The following is a 21,494-nucleotide window of genomic DNA, read 5'->3' on the forward strand; positions in this document are numbered from 1 at the left end:
TTAAATAGAAATAGTAAACCTATTATAAGTTAATATAAAAATATGTTTTATGAAAATTGTTTCTGAGGCAAAAGAAATTGTATTGAGAAGTGTAGCATTCTTTAAGTTTTCTACAAATCTAATATCTGGCTTTTACTAGAAGATGGGCTGGACCCTCACATGCGTGTCTGCACTGAATGTTGGGGTATCACAAGCTGGGTCATCTCTAGAAACTTCACTGTACACTAGTGAAAGAATGAGAGCAAGAACAAATAATGTCATTATTATGTAAATAGTATTAACCTTGCAGACTCCTTGAAAGTATATCAGGGACCGCCACCTAACCCCCAGCCCAAATCTGCAAATCATAGGTTGAGAACCAGGATAGAGAATCCTGGAACAGAGTCAGGAGTCGGGTATCTAAAGTGATGTAAGTTTAAATGGTAGTAATCCAGTTGTAAAAAGTAGGCTGAAACAAAGAATATTTAAAAACTTAAGGCAGTGACACATGGCCACCTTCTGGAAAGCACGGGGCACTGAACTAGCTGACTTGGTAAGATGGACGACTGGGTTATCAACGTGAATGTGTTTTTATTTTTGGTTCTCTTGTTACAGTATTGTTTGAAAAGGTTTAACCAGGGCACCTGGGTGGCTCAGAGGGTTAAGCCTCTGCCTTCGGCTCAGGTCATGATCTCAGGGTCCTGGGATCAAGTCCCACATCGGGTTCTCTGCTCAGCGGGGAGCCTGCTTCCTCCTCTCTCTCTCTCTGCCTGCCTCTCTACCTGCTTGTGATCTCTGTCTGTCAAATAAATAAATAAAATCTTTAAAAAAAAAAAAAAAGTTTAACCAAAAACACAGGTCTGCAAGGCCAGTCGGAGAACCAGGGCTGCTTGTGAGTAGGCAGGCAGGGTCCAAAGACCCGCCAAGAGGGTCCTGGGCTTCGAGCAGGATAGAAATCAGATGTGAGCTGGGAAAAAAGTGAGAGCAGCATTTACGGAATAGTGTGACAAGAGTAGAGCAGGCAGGGTGTCTGGGAAACTGAAGGGAGTGTCCTCTTCCTTTGGGGATTTATGTTGGAAAGGGGTTCCGGGTACATGTTCCTTAAGGAATCTAGGGTAGGGTCCAATCAAAAGCATCAGGTGTTATTCCATAAATCACCAAAGGTCGGGGATGTTGACACCAGTGAAAATGGAGGTTTGTTTGGAAGCTAATGTCCTGAAACATTCTTCATAGATGTTATCAGGTTTACAGGGATCTAGGAGGAAACTCAGAATGATGCACTTTCTTGCCCCGCCCTTGGAGTGGGAACAGAGCTTCTTTGGCTCACTCAGATGCAAGGTGAGATACTGAACATGAGTACAGGGGGCCTGGCAGAGATGGAGCCTTCCTAAAATGCAGTCCTTTCAGCTTCCCTTTGTCACTAATAACGCCTGTGCTGATTTTGAGCAACTTGCAGGCTTGCAGTGTTCTGGCATTCTGTACAGTAAAGCTTTGAGCAGGTTTGTTTATCCATTAAACGAGTTCACCTATGCCGAACTCAACCCTGACCACCTCAGAAAGGTTTTGACTCTTTCCGAGAGAGTCTAATGTGTGTTGGTGGAGGGAGGGGTGGAGGGGCTGGGGGGTATACTGTGGGAAATCGCTTCTAAAATTAATAAAATAACTTGGGATCAGCAGTTAAATTTCTCCAAACTAACTTAAGATGAGAAATGAGAGGGGATGAATGGAGTTAGGAGGTGAGTCGTGCAGGCGCCCCGGGCAGGTGGCCCCCAGAACCTTCTGATTCTTTCCTAGTCCTCGAGGAAGTCCATCACTTACCCCCAGGAGACCCTTCCTCACTTTGCCATTAAAAGTGGTCCCGAGATCGAATAGGGGCTGCATTCCGACCTCATCCCTCCCCGCACTAACCACAAAGACCAAGGCTCCCAGCGTGTCACCTAAGTAGAAAAGGTTGAGCAATCCTTTTTTTTTTTGAGCAGTATATCTCATAGGAACGCGGAAGCAGGATGTTTGCCAGAAAGAGCTCTGCAGGAGAAACCGGCCCAAACCAGCCTGTGCCGCGGTGGACCCCGGCGCTGACCCTTCACCAGCTCCTCCCTCCGTGGAATCCGAACACTCGCGCGCGCGCGGGGGTGGGAGGGTGGGGGTGGGTGGAGACCTGACATGCTAATGAGACGCGCGGGGCGGGGCCTGTGCCGCCCACTGCGCTGGCGCAGCTTCCCGGCTCGGCGCCCCTGGCCGCCGGCTGCATTTTTTTCCCGCCTCGGCTTCCTTGCAGAGCGCCGGCTGTTCGCGGAGCCGGCCGGCACTTCTGCTCCCAGTCTCAGCCCCCAGTAAACGCTGCCGCAATTTTCTCAGCTTCATGTCAGTTTCTGTTTGCGCTGAAAGCCAGAGTCCTGCGGTCGGGAACGTATTCTGGCGACCACGCAGGGACCCCGAGAGAGCCCCGGTGAGTCCCGGAGGACCCAGAGCCGGCAGGCAGCGGATGGAGTCCCTCCGACCCTTGGGACTGGTGAGCGTCTCGGAGCTCTAGTTTGGCGTCTCGGCGGCGGTAAGTTGTGCCTCCTGCCTCGGCGACTCTGCCCCCTCAGTCAGGCCTCGCACACTGCTTCTCCTGTTTTTGCCCCTCGGTCACTTGGGTTTGAATTTTACGGCGGAGGAAGGTTTTTGGCCTCGCGTTCCCGGGTCGAGTGCCCCTTCCCCCGACTCTCCCCTGCCTGATGTTGGTACCCCGCGGGTCACTGGAGGACCCTCTGGTGGGTGGAGCCTGATCTGAGTGTCCCCTGACTCTCCCCTCCCTGGTGTTGGTTCCAGGTTGAGCCCCACTTGAGTGTCCCTCCCCCCTCTGACTCCCCGCCCCGGTGTTGGTCTCCTGCGGGTCACTGGGGGACCCCTCTGGTGGGCAGAGCCCAGCCTGAGTGTCCCGGGTCCCCTGACTTTCACCTCCCTGGCGTTGATCACTGACCCACTCTGGGTTGAGCCCACTCTGACCGTCCCCGTCTCTGTCGCTCTTAGCCCCTCCCCAGCTTTCCTTCTGGCTGGTCTTTTTCCTTAGCGTTTCTTTAAAACCTGGAATTATATCCAGACTCTCTGTATTTGGGGGTTCAGATCTGTGTTCTTTAGTCTGTTTTCTCTCCGATCAGGGGTATTGCCCTGAGAAATCTCACTGTTGTCTTTGTGAAAGTGGCGTGTGAGCTTCCTACCATCAGTCTTGTCTTGTCCCTGACCATCCTTTTTGTTTGTCCGGTGAAACATCTGGTAACTTGTTATTCTTTTAAGAGGGAAGGGAAATTCTTGGTGAGCCAGACTTGGTTTTGGTGTGTGGTTGAAGAAATACAGATCTTGATCCGGATTCAGGGACTTCAAGGAGTAATCATTTTCTGTACTGGAGAGCCACCTTTTTTAAGAAATCAGGCTTTCTTCTTCATACTGGCCTGCCTCTGCCAAAGGCCCACATGGAACAAGAAGAGGTCCATTATTCCTATAGACCTGAAGTCCCATGGATTACATCTGCTAGTCAGCTTTCACCTTTTTTTGTAAGTCACCAGATTTTGTTCAACTTCCCAAGCTGGGCAACACCTTAGATATGATAAAGGACTCCCTTCTAGGAAGGGATCGATTTAAATTGGATGGTTTGAAGAAAAGGAAATTACTATTACTATTTTTAGCACTGGTCCCAATATAACTTGGGGGGCCAGGAATAATGGCCCCAAAATGGATCATTAAATTTTAACACTGTCTTGCAATTGGGGTTGTTTTGCAAAAGATCTCAGAAGTGGAGAGAAATACCAAGACCCCAGATTCAGGGACTCTTATAGAGTCTTTGGTAGAGTCTTGTAGAGTCTGTGGTAGCCTTTGTTGCTACCACAGGCACCCACCCACTCACTGCTGGGTTGAAACCAGACATTTTAAATGATTCCCCATTCCAGTCAACTGGGACCTAGTGCTCCTTTACTGGAGTCCCCTCCCAACCCCCTCTACTCCTGCAACTTTGACTCAAACAACCTTCCCTCCCTCTCCACCAGCTCCCCACCTCCTTATTCGAATGGAGCTTCCACCCCCTCCTCTGGAGTGAGCCTCACTGGCACCCACAACGGGACCACAGACTTAGGCCCCAGCAGGATCTGGTTCCCCTTGGGGAAGTGCTGTACCCGAGGGAGGGGGGTTCCTGTCTCTTTCTCCCTCACAGACTTGGGGCTATGTAAGGAAAAGTTTGGTCATTCTTCCAAAAAACTGTCTCCCATTTAGGGATGCATTTATTAAGATAAATCTCACATCACTCAGCTGACACTTGGCATTACAGACACGTCTCACTGTTGCACCCGAGATGAGCGGGACGAGATCCTTAGAAAAGCTGGGCATTCTGCTGACAGTCAGGGGTCTGCCAACCCAGGAGACAGAGCACTTTGGGTAGGAGGAAACGCTGTCCCTGACTGGGACCCACAGTGGGATCCTGAGGGCAGAACCGACAGGGTGCTGGTGAGGCCCTTTATTACCTGCCTTTCTGAAGGGTTGAGGAAGCGCATGGGAAAAGCAGTTAGTTACGACCAAGTGTGGGACAGAACTCAGGAAGAGGATGAGAATCCAGCTGTTTTTCTAAACCAGGGCTAGAGGCCTTGCGCGCGCACGCACACACACACACCCCAAGGGAGACCCAGAGGCAGCCGAGCCTTTTATCGTCCCGACTGCCTCTGATATTAGGGGGAAGCTAGGAAAGTTAGAGGACTGCTCTCAGACCCTGCTGTCAGCCTTGGTGGAGGAGGCCTTCAAGGTCTTGAATAACTGAGACAGGACAGAGGAGACCAATACAGACAAGAGGTTAGTGAACGAGGCACAGATTTTGGCTTCCCTGATACAGCCGCCACCTTGGGGTGACTCCAGGAAGCCCAGAAGACCACAGCCTGAACCATCTGACCAGAGCAGAGGCAGCCTGGATGGAGAAAATGTGCCTGTGGCAGGTGGGAAGGCCAGGGGAAGGGAGCGGGCCCCATCCTGGCCATTCTCTCAGAAGTGGGGCCACCCCACCACAGAGAAGAGGCCGGAGGATGTGCCCAGCTCCCATACCCACTGGGCCCCTCACCATCACACTGGTGGAGCCGGGGGTCACCTCTGATGTGGCAGGTGGAAAACTAAATTCCTGGTGGATATGAGAGCTGCTGCCTTTGTCCTGCCTCACCCTGTTGGCCCCTTTATAACTGTGACCATGTGGGAACTGGGATGGACAGATGGACGGACGGACGGACGAATGGATAGCCAAAGGTAAGACAGCTTAGTCTCCTTATCGCCTGCGGGGCCTGATCCAGTGTTTTCACTCATTCCGTTCTGAGGTCCCTGCTGTTGGCGAGAGATCTGCTAAACAATTCTGGAACCACAATTTATCTTGAAAACAGTGATATTAAAATGGAGATAGAATAGAAACCAGGAATCCATCCACGGGCACTGCTGAATGGTCCCAGGTTTGAGCCCTCAAATATTGCTCTGAACACAAAACCAAGGAGATCCATTTGCATGGATACTTATGTCCAGGGTAAGGTAAAAATGTCTCCTCCAGTCAGATAAAGTTAAAACCCAGTGCACGCTGTCCTTGGAAAAAACAGTATCCCATAAAATAAATCTTTAAGAGGAATCCAGCTGTTAATTTCAAAATTTCTCAAATATGGACTATCAAGCCTTATCAAGCCCCATGTAATACCTCAGTCCTCACACTGAGGCAGCCCAGTGGACAGTTTTGCCTTGTACAGGATTTGAGGGCTATAAATCAAGGAATGGTTCCCACACACTCAGTAGTACCCAACCTATATACTCTGCTTACCCAGGTTCCCAGCTATGCTTGAGTTCTCACTGTCCTAGATCTAAAGGATGCCTTTATTATTATTATTATTATTTGAATATTCCTTTATGAGGAGAGTCAAAATTCACTAGCCTTTGAATGAAAAACCCCTGCTTAGTACATCTGGACTTTAGAGATCACCTATTTGGAAAGGTACTGACAAGAGAGTTAGGACGGGAATTAAGAGTGAGACATGGGATCCTCTTACGGTATGATGGTGATTGGTTCATAGCCAGTTTGACCAAGCAGGCCTCTGATCAGAATACTGGAAAAACCTTAAATTTTCTACTAAGGGAGGATATAGAGTTACCCCATCAAAACAAAAACAGGGCCAGCATTTGGGCTTCACTCTGATACCAGGCCGTGGATCCCAAGAGGACCATCAGTGCCTTGCCTGTTCCCTAAACCAGAAAGTGAATCTGACTTCTGGATACAGCCGAGCTCTGATTCCTTAATTATGGCCTAATGGTGGAGCCCCTTATAAGCCTTGAAGGGGGAGAAAGGGGACCCCTACAAAAGACTGATGTTAGTGGGCCTTTTTATTTAAAAAGATTTTATTTATTTATTTAACAGAGATCACAAGTAGGCAGAGAGGCAGGCAGGGGGTGGTGGGGGAAGCAGGCTCCCCGCTGAGCAGAGAGCCCGATGCAGGGCTCTATCCCAGGACCCTGGGATCATGACCTGAGCTGAAGGCAGAGGCTTAACCCACTGAGCCACCCAGGCACCCTGTTAGTGAGACTTTTTAAAGCCTTGAAAACTGAGTTGGATGATGCCCCTGCACTGGGACTCCTCAGTTTGGATAAGCCTTTTACCTGTATGTCCATGAGAGGCAGGGGATTGTTTTGGGGGTCCTAACTCAAAAGCTGGGCCCTGATCAGAGACTGGTAGCCTATTTTTCAAAATAACTAGCCCAAGTCACATGGGCATAGCCCAGCTCCCTTAGTGAGTGAGGCCTCAAAGCTGACTCTGAGTCATCATCTAACTCCCCATCAGGTTCAGACAGTATTAGAAATTAAAGGGCATTATTGGCTGACCGGAGGAAGGCTAACTAAGTATCAGCCCCTCTTGCTTGATAGCCAGATGTTATTTTTTTTTTTTAAAGATTTTATTTATTTATTTGACAGAGAGAGATCGCAAGTAGGCAGAGAGGCAGGCAGAGAGAGAGGGAAACAGGCTCCCCGCTGAGCAGAGAACCCGATGTGGGACTCGATCCCAGGACCCTGAGATCATGACCTGAGCCGAAGGCAGCGGCTTAACCCTCTGAGCCACCCAGGCGCCCCTCCAGATGTTATTTTTAAAGTATGCCAGACTCAACCCTGCTGCACTGCTCCCATCTGCAGAAGATGAGGGTCTCCAGCGCCCGTCGGTGGAGACGAAGGAACAGAGGGAATATTCCAGCAGACCTGACTTTCAAGACAAATCCCTCGACCGTCCAGATAGGGTTGAGGCGAAAAGCCCACAATGGCCACCTCACTGAGATGAAAGGCCGCCGGAAGTGACATGGCATTTCTCCACCCAGTCACTTCCGCATAGCTCTAAGAACTACCACTAGACTCCTGAGCCAATCAGCAGTGAGAAACCGCAAAAAATCTCTAGTTTACCTATAAATGACTTGCCCCAACAAAGGCCAGATGCTCAGACTTTGGGAAGGATCCCGCTGAGCCCACCTGCATTCATAAAGCTATGTTCTCCCATTTCTCCGAGTGCCGCTTGAATTTCCTCGGTCGCCTCAGATTTTCCGCAACATTTGGTTCCCTGACCGGGAAACCCAACCGTGCTGGCCTATTGTGCCACCGGTGTGGGACAGGAGACAGGCTGCGGAGGGCAACGGAGCACCTGCCCTAGGGTTTAGGTACGCCCTGCTGATTTCAGCAGACCTAAGGCTGGGTTCTCCCCAACAGCCGTGGCTCGCCTCCCCCCTGCCGGACCAACAACAGGAGACTGGGGACAACTGACTAGAACCACCCGTTGAACCAGGGAAGCCCCAGGGCCACTGTCCAAGCCAGACCCACCCCTGTGGGTGGAAGAGGAGACTGATCACCTCCCATCAGTCCAGGATACCCAAGGGGGGTGTCCAGCCTGTTTGAATCTGAAGAAACACTTGTGTGTATGAATGTGTCTGTACAGCTCCACAGCTTCTGCCACGGAGTCTGAGTGGGCTGCACCCTGAGCCTCGCAGAGCGTCATACGGTGTAATGGTCATCTACTCTGTGGAGTAGCCTGTCCCGGGGTTTATATGGATAGACCTTAGCTAAGATGCTCCTAAGTTCCCACGAGGGACAGGAGCAGGACAGCACCTGAAAGTACCCCACCCTTTGTTTGCAACACTGTTCATGATGGATGGGAAACCCAGCAAACCCATTGTCTAAGATTGCATGCTTAAAAACTTCAGGAAAGGCTTTAGTGCTAACTACAGGGTACATATGACCCTGGGAAAACTGAGAACCCTGTGTGAACTGGAGTGGCCCAGTTTTTGATGCTGGCTGGCCCTCAGAAGGAACCTTAGACCTCCCCACCATCCAGCGCGTTTATCTTGTAGTCCCGGGAAACCCAGGACATCTGGACCAGTTCCCATACATCGATTCCTGGTTAGAGATAGCCAGGACCCTTCCCCCATGGGTATGGTTCTGTGCCAATGGCAAGGGACAGTACAGGATTCTCGTGACACAATCGACTAAAAGCATCTGAAATGAGGCTGTATACATCAAGGGCTCCCACCACCCTCTGGGCCTCTGACCTTCTCAACTGCTCAGCCCTCCCAACTGCACCTGAAGTGGGACCCAACATACCACCACCTTCCGTTTCATCATCAGGCATACCCTCTCCACCTTTTCTCACTCGTAAGCCGTTAGTTGCCCGACCAATGCCTCTGGCTCCACCAACAGCAACAATTTCCCCACCGCCTCTAACTTCCCAGATACCAGTAACCCTGTAGCCAGCACCAGCCTCTTCGCCAGTTCCTAACGGGGACCCCTCCCCAGACTCTTGGCTGACTGTTCCTGATGAGGATCCCTCCCCAGAACGCGAGCCATGGAACATCAAACCTCGCCTCCGAATGCAATAAATTCCCACTTACCAGATGCCCCTCCCAGAAACTCGAGGTCTTGAAAGAATTGGAGTAGATGGCACCCCCCAACCCCAATGGGGCAGACCCATTATCTACTACCAGCCCTTCATCTCCACAGACCTGAACTGGAAGCATAACACTCCTGCCTTTTTGGAAAAACCACAAGCAATGATCAACCTTACAGAATCCATCTTCCAGACCCACCGACTAACCTGGGAAGACTGCCAGCAGCTTGTTCAACACCGAGGAAAGAAGAATTCTCCAGGAGGCACGTAAATGGCTCAAAGAGCTGGCACCAGTCGGCTCCTTAAACCCAGAGGGATGGACCCAAGACTCTGCCCCGGAAAACCGGCCCGGTTGGGACTTCAACACAGAGGAAGGCCGGAATGCCATCAAGTGCTACCAAGATGCTATCCTGCAGGGCCTCTGCCAAGGAGCCGAAAGACCTACTAATATGTCAAAAACAGCTGATGTGACTCAGGACAAAGAAGAGGTGCCCGGTAATTATGATGAGCAGCTCTGCAAGGCTTTCCACATATACACTCCATGTGATCCAGAAGCTCCAAAGAATCAACAAATGGTAAATGCAGCGTTTGTGGCTCAGTCAGCCCCTGACATCTGCCACAAACTCCAAAAACTTGAGGGTTTCGTTGGGATGAACATCAGTCAACTACTAGAAATAGTAAACAAGGTCTACCGCAACCGAGACACTGAAGCCAAACGAGAGGCTGAAAATAAATGAAATAACAAGTCACTCTGCTAGCCACGGCCCTTCAGCGAGGGCCAACCACATGAAACAACAACATGAAACAACAGGCTGATCGGAAACACGACCTCAGCAGCGCAGAACTCTCAAAAGGGACCAATGTGCATATTGCAAGGAAATGGGGCCCTGGAAAAATGAGTGCCCAAATCGAAAGCCCAGGTCAAAAGCCCTCCACCCAACCCAAGATACAGGCAAACCAAGGTCCCGACTTCATCAGGCTGGCCAATATAGATTTAGATTCACGGAGACCAGGCTCAATGATACTAGGCCCTCCGGAGCCCACAGTTAATATGAACATTGGGGGCCAGAAGATCACTTTCATGGGTGACACCGGAGCATAACACTCTGTAATGACCACCCCAGTGACAGCCCTAACAGGACGAACCCTAACCATCATGGGGGCCACGGGATCGGGCCACAAGTCAACCCTTCTGCCAATCGTGGACCTCTAAACAAGGAGGACATATAGTCTCCCATGAATTCCTATATGTCCCAGACTACCTAATAACACTATTGGGAAGAGACTTAATTTCAAAATTATGGGCTCAGATTTCTTTCGAGCCGTCAGGACAGGCCACCATGAATCTAAGCCCCACCAAGCTGTGCATTATCATGTCCCTAAACATACCCCGAGATGAGGAATGGAGACTATTTGAACAAGACCATCCTGAAACCAGCCCTGAAGCCTTCCAGACCGCAGTTCCCAATGTATGGGTAGAAGATAACCCACCCGGGCTTGCTGTCGGCGGGCCCATTATTATAGAACTAAAAATTGGAACTCAACCCCAACAGCAAAGACAATATGTGATCTTGCAGGAAGCTCAGTTGGGCGTACAGGCTCATCTGCAGCTACTGAAAAAAGCAGGCACCCTAATTGAGTGCTAATCCCCCGAAACACCCCGCTGCTCCCAGTCAAGAAACCTAATGGTGACTACCAACCCCTCCAGGACTTGCGTGCTGTAAATCAAGTTACGCAAACCGTACATCCAGTAGGCCCAACCCCTACACCCTTTTAAGCCATATCCCACTGGACGCTGCCTGGTTCACCTGCCGCGATTTAAAGGACGCCTTCTTCTGCATTCACTTGGCCCCAATAAGCCAGCCCCTATTCACCTTTGAATGGATTGATACCAGCACAGGGCGCCAGATGCAGCTAACCTGGACCCGGCTCCCACAAGGCTTCAATAACTCACCAACAATATTCAGTGAAGCCCTGGCCTCAGATCTGGCGGACTTTCCCCGAGATGACACTGGTTACACAGCTCTCTAGTATGTGGACAACTTTCTCATCCCCAGCCCCACTGAAGAGACCTGCCATCGGGAAATGCTCGACCTCTTATAACACTTGTTGAAGAGAGGATATCGAGTCTCTTGGGAAAAGGCTCAACTATGTAGACAAGAAGCTAAATATTTGGGATTCATAATAACTCAAGGGAAGCGAGCCCTCAGCATAGAATGAAAGGCTATAATAACTAGGTTCCCATGGCCCACTGCTAAGCGGGACCTCTATGAGTTCCTTGGAGCTGCAGGATTCTGCCGGATCTGGATACCGGGGTTCTCAGTCATATCCAGGCCCCTGTATGATCTGCTAGCGGGACTTGGAGACACAACCTTTACCATGGAAAGGCACATAAGAAAAAGCCTTTAAGGAGCTTAAGGACCTACTTGGAAAAGCTCTAGCCCTGGGCCTGTCTGACATTGGAAAATCTTTCTGGCTATATGTCCATGAAAAGGATAAAACAGCCTTAGGGCTCCTAACTCAGTCCATAGACCCCTGGAGAAAGCCAGTTGCATACCTGTCCAAGAAATTAGATCCCGTCGCTTCTGGATGGCCCCCTTGCCTGCAAGCCCTGGCAGGTACCATACTCCTTATCAAAGGATCCGACAAGCTCACCCTTGAACAGCAGCTAACGGTAAATGTTCCCCACTCAGGAGTAACTCTAATGTACGGCCAAGGTCAAAAACAGATACCAAATGGCAGGTTCACTCAGTATCAAGGACTACTCCTGGAAAATCCCCACATTACCTTGCAGACTGTACAGGCTCTGAGCCCAGCTACATACCTTTTGACGGCAGAAGGAGAACCAGAACATAACTGCCTGGAAATCATTACTGAAGTATACGCCACCCGTCCGGACCTCAAGGACTCCCCTTTAACAAACGCTGACCTCACCCTATACACTGATGGCAGCAGCTTCCTGAGTAATGGTTCAAGGAAAGCGGGCTATGCTGTAACCACAGCCATGGAAGTCCTGGAAGCTAACGCCCTCCCTGCAGGATGGTAGGCTCAAAGGGCTACCTCTGGGCCTTAATATGGGCGCTTACATTATCGAAGGACAAAAAGCTCAACATATACACAGACTCAAGATATGCCTTTGCCATCTTACATGGGCACAGGACAATATACAAAGAAAGGGGGCTCCTGACATTAGAGATGGTACGGGCCCCCCAAAGCCTTGCTGTCCTTCGTTGTTGGGGACACCAGAAAGGGGATGATGAGCCTGCCACCGGGAACTGCCGAGCTGACCAAGCGGCCAGGGAAGCTGCACAAAACAGACAACCTGCCACCATAGCTCCCGTCACTCCCTCCCTGCAAAATCCCACATACGTGGCTGCTGAAGATAGGTGGGTCAAGACCGAAGGAGCAGTCCAGCACCTGCAAGGATGGTGGATCCTCCCAGATGAGCGATTGTTCCTTCTGGTGGCCCTTGACCCTCATGCACTTGGGGAACAACATTCAACCTCACACCTGGGAAAAACAGGACTGGAAGAACTTCGGCAAAACACTTCTACATCGCCAGACTCACAACACTGTGTACGTCGGTCATGGACCGTTGGGTCACTTGTGCTAAACATAATCCAAAAATTGGTCCCACTCTGCCCCCCCGGGCTACAGTGCATAGGGACGGCACCCTTTGAAGATTTAGAGGTAGATTTCACCGAGATGGTCCCTCACCGAGACATCGAATGTCTCTGTCCTAGTCTGCACCTTTTCAGGATGGGTTGAAACCTTTCCCACTCAAACTGAAAGGGCCAGAGAAGTCACCAAGATACCGCTCCAGGAGACTGTCCCCCGATATGGGATTCCGCTGACCATTCACAGTGACAGCGGCCCTGCTTTCATCTCGAAGTTCTACAAGGACTAACTTCAGCCCTTAAGTTTCTCCTGGAAACTCCATACGGCCTATCAACCTCAGAGGTCAGGAAAAATAGAGCACATGAACCATACCCTAAAGGAAACCCTCCAAATTACGTGCTGAAACCTCCCTGGGTTGGACAGAGTTACTCCCCTTAGCACTCCTACGTTCCCGCTGCATTCCACAGAAATATGGATACTCACCTTTTGAAATACTCTATGGCAGACCGGCCCACCTTATTAATCCCCACCCCCGGCAATCTCAAGGTCTTAGGGGATACACATCTCCAAAGCCAACTAAAATCCGTAGGACATGTCCTTTACAAAACTACATGCCCACCTGTTGGAGAGAGCCCCTGTATTCTAGGAACTCCCATCCATTCATTTCGCCCTGGGGATGAAGTCTGGGTAAAAGATTGGAAACATACCCATCCGTCCAATGTGGACTGGCCCCCACACAGTAATACTTATAACCTCTACCGCCCTCAAAGTTTCCGGCCTCATACCACGGATCCACCACTCATGAGTAAAAAGGACCAATCCCGAACAGATCTCTTGGACTTCACATCCATCACCATCAAACCCCCTAAAAGTTACTCTCAAAAAGGGCCCCCAAAGTACGGGACTCAAAACTGGGGAATCCAGCGTGGAGTAATACTTACTCTCCTCCTGGCACCCCTAGAGACTCAGGCCAGTATCCATGTCTGGACACTGACTAGGGAATGGGTGGGGTATCTGGGGGGCAAGGGAGGAAAGAAATTGTTACTGCCAGCCAGACCACCTCCCCAACCCAGTGTCCTACCTTCCAAGTACCACAGTGTCAGCTCCTGCCTTGGCCCTGGGCAAGCCTATGTCGCCCTGGGGACAATATACAGATTTGTCCAGGAGACAACGGGATGTGGGGGTAAAGCAGATGGCTTTTGTTCCCGATGGGGATGCGAAACTTTTGCCTCCTGGACGGAAACGGACTCACATTTCACTGTTTCCCCTCTTAAAACTGGAAATCCAGCAGCAACTCTGTCTCTCACTCTACTGCGGTGCAAAAGTGCTTATTGGGATCAACACAGGTCCTGGGGACTCCGGCTGGATGTCACTGGAAAGGACCCAGTGGCCATACCTTCACTCCGACGTAATGGGGGACGGACTCCTATTCCCTCCTGTGCTTTCCCTGGTCCCTCTATTGCTAACTATACTCGCCAATTCCTAAATACCACCTGTCACTTCTGGCTTCATTCTACGTCTTCTCCTACAAACACTGCTTGCTGGATCTGCCTCCCCTTAACTGATTGAGGTTTTGTCGGCATTCCTGTTCTCCCTGGATGGTTGATGCCCAATGGAACAGATTCCAAAACTTTCAGACCAGAATAGTTAAAAAGAGTTCCATTAACCCCAGCACCCAATCTCACTTGTTTCCTACCTCCTGGTCTCTCTCAGACCCCAGATAAATGCCGCCATAAATTTATGGCCCCACTCTCTTATTCCCCACCCCCTCCAGCATTTTCCAGAGAGGGGGTGCATTTGGCCTCCTCTTGAGATGTCGTAATACTAATGAAACCATTTCTGGTTGCATACTTGTCTTCTTGTTTCCTGTTTCACTTTACTCGGACTTGAAGATCCAAACCCGAATAACCTCTGGCATACGGGACCGACGGGCCGTAGCATTACCTTTCCTGAGAGCCCGATGCGAGGCTCGATCCCAGGACCCTGAGATCATGACCTGAGGTGAAGGCAGCGGCTTAACCCACTGAGCCACCCAGGCACCTGAAAGATTTTATTTATTTATTTATTTGATAGAGAGAACAAGCAGGGGGAGCAGCAGAGGGAGAGGGAGAAACAGACTCCCCGCTGATCAGAGAGCACAATGCGGGTCTTGATCCCAGGACTCTGGGATCGTGACCTGAGCCAAAGGCAGACGTCTAAGGGACTGAGCTGCCCAGGCACCCCCAATCAGCTGGTTAAACAGGCCACCCAAGCTCAGGAGCCAGCTCAGATTACCACCATGAGTTCCCCAGTCACCCTCAGAACCCCCTGATGGAACAGGAGGCGGCGAAGAGGTAGGAATATACAGAAGAAAGTCCTGGGTGGTTTATGAGAGAGGACAAAATTCTCATTCCCAAAGCCCAGCAGTAAAAGCTCATTCAACATTTCTATGATGTCACCCATTATGGAAGAGACCTCCTATAGGACTTGGTGTGAAAGGTCTTTCCAGGATAGGGACTTAGACTATAAAACAAGTTACCCTCGCCTGTGACTTGGGTACTCAAAGCAAACCACAGACCCATCCAATCAGCTCCACTTCCTTACACCAGCAACACCAGGGGATGTATCCTGGGGAAAATGGCGAAGTAGTCTTTAGTCTGCTGCACGACAGAGCTGGCCACAAATACCGCCTTGTGTTTGTTGATACTTGTACTGAATGGGTAGAAGCCTTCCCCACCCGGTCTGGGAAGGCAGACTTTCCTCCTAAAAGAAAGTTCCCCAGTTCGGGCTCTCTAAGTCTGCAAAGTGAGAGACTCCTTCTTTTACAGCTGAAATACGCAGAGCCTTTCAGCGGCCCTGGGAATAAATTATAAATTACATGCTCCCTGGGCCCCCTATTCCTCAGGCAGGTTGAAAAGATGAATCATGGGGCGCCTGGGTGGCTCAGTGGGGTAAGCCTCTGCCTTTATCTCAGGTCATGATCTCAGGGTCCTGGGATCGATCCCCTCAGTGAGGAGTCTGCTTCTCCCTCTCTCTCTCTGCCTGCCTCTCTGCCTGCTTGTGATCTTTGTCTGTCAAATACATAAATAAAATCTTTAAAATAAAATAAAATAAAAGATGAATTATACCCTAGAAAAGACTTGAGGAAAAATGTCAAGAAACTCATGAGTCTTGGGTCCAGTTGCCTCCTACCGCACTACCCAGTATTGCCACAGTCCCTAAGACTAACCTAATACTCAGCCCATTTGAAAGGACATGGGAGACCCCTCCTCACCCCGATATTTTACTGGTTGGGAACAAAAGCCAGAGCTTGCATCATTTTATTTGGGCCAGGTGCAAAAAGCCGTTGTGGATTATGCTAATCACATGCTACCAGCACCCCCTAGAGGTCATTTAGAAGTGACCCCTTCTCCTCCCTGCCACCCCAACCTGTGCAAATTAATCCAGGGGATCAGGTCCTTCTGAAAACCTGGGAAGGAGGGCTCCCTGGAGGGTCAGTTGCTCCCCAAGCCGAAAGTCCCCTATTGACTGATTTTAGCCCACCCCAAGAGCAGTTAAGCTGCAAGGAATCCCTAGCCGGGTACATCTTTCTAGGCTAAAACCTTTTTCTCCTGGACATCCTCAGAAATGCCCGGAAGGCCCAGAACCATCTGACTCATGTGAGCCTGTGGAAGACCTCAAATACTTGTTCAAGAAGCGACCCTCAGAGTCAGATAAGTCTTTAAACCTTGGTGGTTTGGTTTGCTGACGTTGCTTTTTGTTGCCTTTGTTTTACTTTTCCCTTCTCTGTGAGTACCGTTTCGGGTCATCTCTCCTCCCTGGGAAAGAGACGTTCTGCCCCTGCGGGGTCTAGAAGATCAAAACCAATGATGAGACTGATGAAGTGGACTCTTCTCTTGGCCCTTCTCCCTGGGATGAGTTGGGAAGAAAATAACAAAGGCGGGGAAACCTGGAGAGAAAATGCAATTGTCAACATTTCTAGCATTGTGGCCTCAGGAAATAACCTCTCTGATTGTTTGATCTGTCATCCTCCCCCACAAGACGGGGTTTCGAAGATCCAGTTTGTACCTGTCAATGAGGATATTACTCTCACCTTGACTTCTGGTTCTATTAGGAGGGCAGCCTTCCTAGTAGTAGAACTCGATGATCGCAACGATATGAAGTGTGTTGGGCTTACAGACTCTTGGAACCAAACCGGTCTCCAGGTTAAGCAGCCTCTTCTCTGTCGAGAGCAAGGACAGCCCTGTTGCCCCTGCCAGACACGCACTTGCCTTACCGATGTGGGAAGCTTGCCCTCTGTTTATCCTATGTCATTTTCCTTGTCAAGTTCTTCATGTACTCCTAACCAGACCCACTGGTGTGTGGACTCCTCTCTTCTCTCCCAAGATGACAAACCTAACTTCTCCTGTACCTACTGGAAAGGAATAGCAACCCCTTCCTGGAGGCTCACCTATCAGACCCCAGCTGCCTTCGATAGCCAGGAGGGGATAGAAGAGGATTCAGAGCTCGATGGGGGGCCACTGGATGGAGGGCCTCTGTCCCCCAGATGCAAGAGTACACCTAACTGGGGTCGCCTTTTACGAAGCTGGTTTAACTCCTCTTCACCCCGCCAAGCTTGTACCCCACCAGGGTATCTGTTTCTCTGTGGTCCTCCCCAAAATAAGCTACCCTACGAAGGGAGCCCTAATTCTTTCTTCTCCAGGCCTCTTCAGGCAGTGGCCTATTCGTGTGTAGATAATGTTCACTTCCGGGGAGAATGCACTTTGGGACGATTGGGCCCTAAAGGGTTAGGCGCCACTATATATAACATCACCTCTCAAACCAGACACAGGAGAGCTCTTGGGCTTATCTTGGCAGCAGCTGGAGAAGCCATAGGACTGGCTGCCCCCTGGAGGGGGTTTGCTTATCATGAAACAACCTTAAAAGACCTTACCCAGCTCATAGAAAACCTGGCCACAAACACTGGTGACAGCTTAGAGAGCCACCAGGAGTCCCTGGATTCCATGGCTAATGTACTTGACACGCGGTTAGCTCTAGATTATCTTCTGGCCAAACAAGGGGGTGTCTGTGCAGTAGTCAACAACACTTGCTGTGCCTACATCAACAGCTCTGGGGAAGTGGAACTAAACGTTCAGGAGACTTACAGACGAACCAGATGGTTGCATGGGTTCGATAATCACACTGCCCAAACTATGGGACGCAGGCAGAGACTCTCTACCTAACATTGTGTGATTCCTCCCTTTCCTGGGCTCTCTTGTGGTCATCATTCTTTTGTTATTATTCAGGCCCTGCCCCTTTAATCGTTTGTTTAAGTTTGTGTCTTCTAGATGACAGCAGTTTCCTGTGAACTGTGGTAGCACAAGGGTCCCACATAACCGGTCCCAAGAGGAGCAATGTCCCTATAAGGTGTTAGAGCATTTGGTGAGAGATTTGTACCCCTCCAGGTTAGGACAGGGACAATACCCCACTCAGCAAGAAGCAGTTTCAGAAGATGAGACCTTGGCCCCTACTCCTTAGGAGTAAGCAGGGTAAAATCTCTCCTGGGGGGACTGAAATAGAATAGGGGCTGTGTCTGGGACCCTATCCCACCCTAACCACAAAGCCCATTGCTCTGCATATCACCTAAGAAGAAAGAAAAGGCTGAACCAACCACTCATTTTTGAGGAGTGTATTTCAGGGATGCAGAAAGGAGATATTTGCCTGAGAGAACTCTCGAGAAGAATACAGACTAAACCAGCCTGTGCCGAAGTGGACCCCAGCGCTGACCCTCCACCTGCTCTTTCCTCCAGACAATTCTAAAGACAATCATAATACTCGGACAGTCCTAACACACTTGGCCCCAGGATGAAGACCTGACATGCTAATGAGACACGTGCTGCCTGTGGACGGGAGTTATCCGCTGCACCTGCAAGCAGTTTTCTGTATCTCCACCCCTTCCAGCTGGGATGTCCCTGCTCTCCTGCCTCATCCCCTTTGCAAACTTCCCGGGCCTTTGTTCCCAGTGCTGCCTCCCTGGTACTGGAGCATGAGCCTCAATAAACACTCCCTAAATCTTTTCTTGGCCTTGCATCAATGTCTGTTTTTGCTGAGAGCCAAAGAGCCTTGGGGTTGAGAACAATTTCACCCAGTTGTCTTTCTTGCCTTTCGCCGGTCCCTATTCTGTGGTCATGTGGATGCCTTTTTACTTCTTTTTCAGGGAGGGTATTTTTCATATGGGAGATTTGCTTCCTGCTGTCAGTGGGATGGAGGAAGGTGTGCGTGTCCTTGAACTCAATGTTTTCTAAGTAACTTTAGATAATCAATATTCCAGAGGGGTACATCATGGGGCACCCTGCTCTTTCTCCCTAGATCATTGTTGGGGGCGACTACCCCTCCTCATCTTAGGTTTTCAGCTAGGACAGTAGCAAAAAGATTAACAAGAGAAAAAACAGTTAACGCATCACAAGAGAGGAACCTATGTGAAAATAACTGAATGGCAGCTTAGAACTCCAACTTATTTACCACCTTCAATAAAAGACAATCAATTTACGGAGAAATGACAGGACAAAGGAATACAAATTTAGGCCGCAATGGAAGGTAAAAAGAAGGCAGGGAGTCAGAGGAAAGTTTGCAGATTATTCTGTTTCCTCTTTGGACAGGTATATGTCAGTCTCCAGTAAAAGGAGAATTTATATCCATCCTTTAGGCAGAAAAAGGGGAAGGTAAAAAGCAGTGTTGGCTGTTTTTTTTCCTTTCTATTTTTAAGATTTTTTAAATTTGGGGCACCTGGGTAGTTCAGTGGGTTAAGCCTCTGCCTTCGGCTCAGGTCATGATGTCCGGGTTCTGGGATCAAGCCCACATCGGGCTCTCTGCTCAGCGGGGAGCCTGCTTCCCTGACCCACTCCCCACCTGCCTCTCTGCCTACTTGTGATCTCTGTCAAATACGTAAATAAAATCTTTAAAAATTTTTTTTCATTTATTTTTGAGAAAGCATGAGCAGAGAAGAGGGGCAGAGGGAGAAGCAGACTCCCCGCTGAGCAGGGAGCCCAGTGTGGGGCTCAGTCCCAGGATTCTGGGTTCATGACCTGAGCCAAAGGTAGATGCTTAACCAACTGAGCCACCCAGGCACCCTGTTATTTTTTTTCCTAACTTGAAAACCTTTAATTTATACAAGTAACTATTAAATACAAAAAGTAGGTTAAAACAGGTTTTTTTTTTTTTTCTAGCAGAGTTTAAATGCCCTTAATGGATATTTCCAAAGAAAATGCATTTTCACGGCAACGTTCAGAACTAAAATACTGAAGTCTTTGCCTCTAGCTGCGATGTCTGCTTCTAAATTATCTTCAGCTCAGAAGAATTTCTGTGACAAAGTGGCATGTTTGGGGTAGCCTATTCTGCTACCTTGCATCATGAGGGTCCTGGGATCGAGCCCTGCATCGGGCTTTCTGCTCAGCAGGGAGCCTGCTTCCCTTCCTCTCTCTCTGCCTGCTTCTCTGCTTGCTTGTGATCTCTCGCTGTCAAATAAATAAATAAAATCTTAAAAAAAAAAATTGGAAGGGATTCTTGAGGTTATAAAATCCCAAATACATTTAGATCTGAAGGAGATTGTGGTCTCTGAGAAAGCAAAAAGCAGGTATGACCGCTGCTGTCAACATCAGACTAGACCATTCTGTAACTGTGGAGACAAAACACCTGCCCTCTGTAACCAGGCCGGAGCACAGACAAAAATACAAGACCACATGCAAACCACAAAAAGGACCATACTTGCCTGTCTTGGCTCGCTGCTGCTTTACCAATTACAATTTTAACCGGCTCTGTTCTACTTCCTAATACAAATTGGAATATTGGATCCCAGTCTCCTGGTTTCCAACAGCATCCATCCAGAGCACTCTTTCCAAACCCCCAACCAAACTGAAATCCTGTAAGTTCCTCCCACACCCTCTCTCTGAAACCCCCCACCTCCCAGCCGCCCCCCCCCCCCCCGCCACTGTTCATGCTGTTTTCACAGCAAGTACCATCAAATTCAATTGGGTTCCGCCACAGGTGGGCTTTAGCTGGTGGGGTCCAGCATGACCACAGACAAGTCAGAACCCCATCAGCCTCCCAGCCTGCGTTCCCATCCATCCCGAAGTTGGCTCCAGACTTTTGGGTAAGTTCCCCATGTACAGCAACATTTCTTAACATCCAGAGCCAAAAGGAACTTCCTGCAGATTTCTAAGAATTTAAACTGAAATAAAGTGCATTCTTGTTCATGATTTATTGATCCATTTTCAGTAGTCAGGTATTCACAGAAAGGAACAGTCACGCCATTGTGTGAATCATAAGCACTTACCATCCTCCTTCCCACGTCTTAAATCTTAATTACTTTAGTTCTGTTTATTTTCCAAAGAAACTCCTAAAAGAGCCTGGAGAATTCTGGGATTATCCCACATTTTTCTTTCTTTTTTTTTTTTTTTAGTGGCTTTTTTTTTTTTTTAGATTTTATTTGTTTATTTGACAGAGAGATCACAAGTAAGCAGAGAGATAGGCAGAGAGAGGAGGAGGAAGCAGGCTCCCTGTCGAGCAGAGAGCCCCATTCGGGGCTCGATCCCAGGACTGTCAGATCATGACCCGAGCCCAAGGCAGAGGCTTAACCCACTGAGCCACCCAGGTGCCCCCCACATTTTTCTTTAAACAAGGCTCTTTGCATCTCATAAAAGCTCTGTTATGGCAGAATGGAAGAACCACAATTGTACATACATCAGTGACTCTTCATTACTCTGGGATTCTGGGCTTCTGCTTACTGGATTTGAAGCCTCAGGATACATGAAAATGAAAAATACTGACAGGGTGCCTGGGTGGCTCAGTGGGTTAAGCCGCTGCCTTCGGCTCAGGTCATGATCTCAGGGTCCTGGGATCGAGTCCCGCATCGGGCTCTCTGCTCAGCGGGGAGCCTGCTTCCCTCTCTCTCTCTGCCTGCCTCTCTGCCTACTTGTGATCTCTGTCTGTCAAATAAATAAATAAAATCTTTAAAAAAATAGAAAAAAAAAAAAAAAGA

The 21,494-nt window shown here is 49.4% G+C and overlaps 1 protein-coding gene across 1 annotated transcript; it reads left to right on the plus strand.

Moving 5' to 3' along the window:
• Positions 1-1,977: 1,977 nt before the first annotated feature.
• LOC116587582 (endogenous retrovirus group V member 2 Env polyprotein-like) lies at positions 1,978-17,979 on the plus strand. Its single transcript, XM_032338187.1, has 2 exons — positions 1,978-2,530; positions 16,104-17,979. The coding sequence occupies exon 2, from the start codon at positions 16,345-16,347 to the stop codon at positions 17,698-17,700; it is 1,356 nt and encodes a 451-aa protein (XP_032194078.1). The 5' UTR covers positions 1,978-2,530; positions 16,104-16,344; the 3' UTR covers positions 17,701-17,979.
• The last annotated feature ends 3,515 nt before the right edge of the window (positions 17,980-21,494 follow it).

Source organism: Mustela erminea, chromosome 4 (genome assembly GCF_009829155.1).
Source record: "Mustela erminea isolate mMusErm1 chromosome 4, mMusErm1.Pri, whole genome shotgun sequence".
Classification (NCBI taxonomy): Eukaryota; Metazoa; Chordata; class Mammalia; order Carnivora; family Mustelidae; genus Mustela; species Mustela erminea.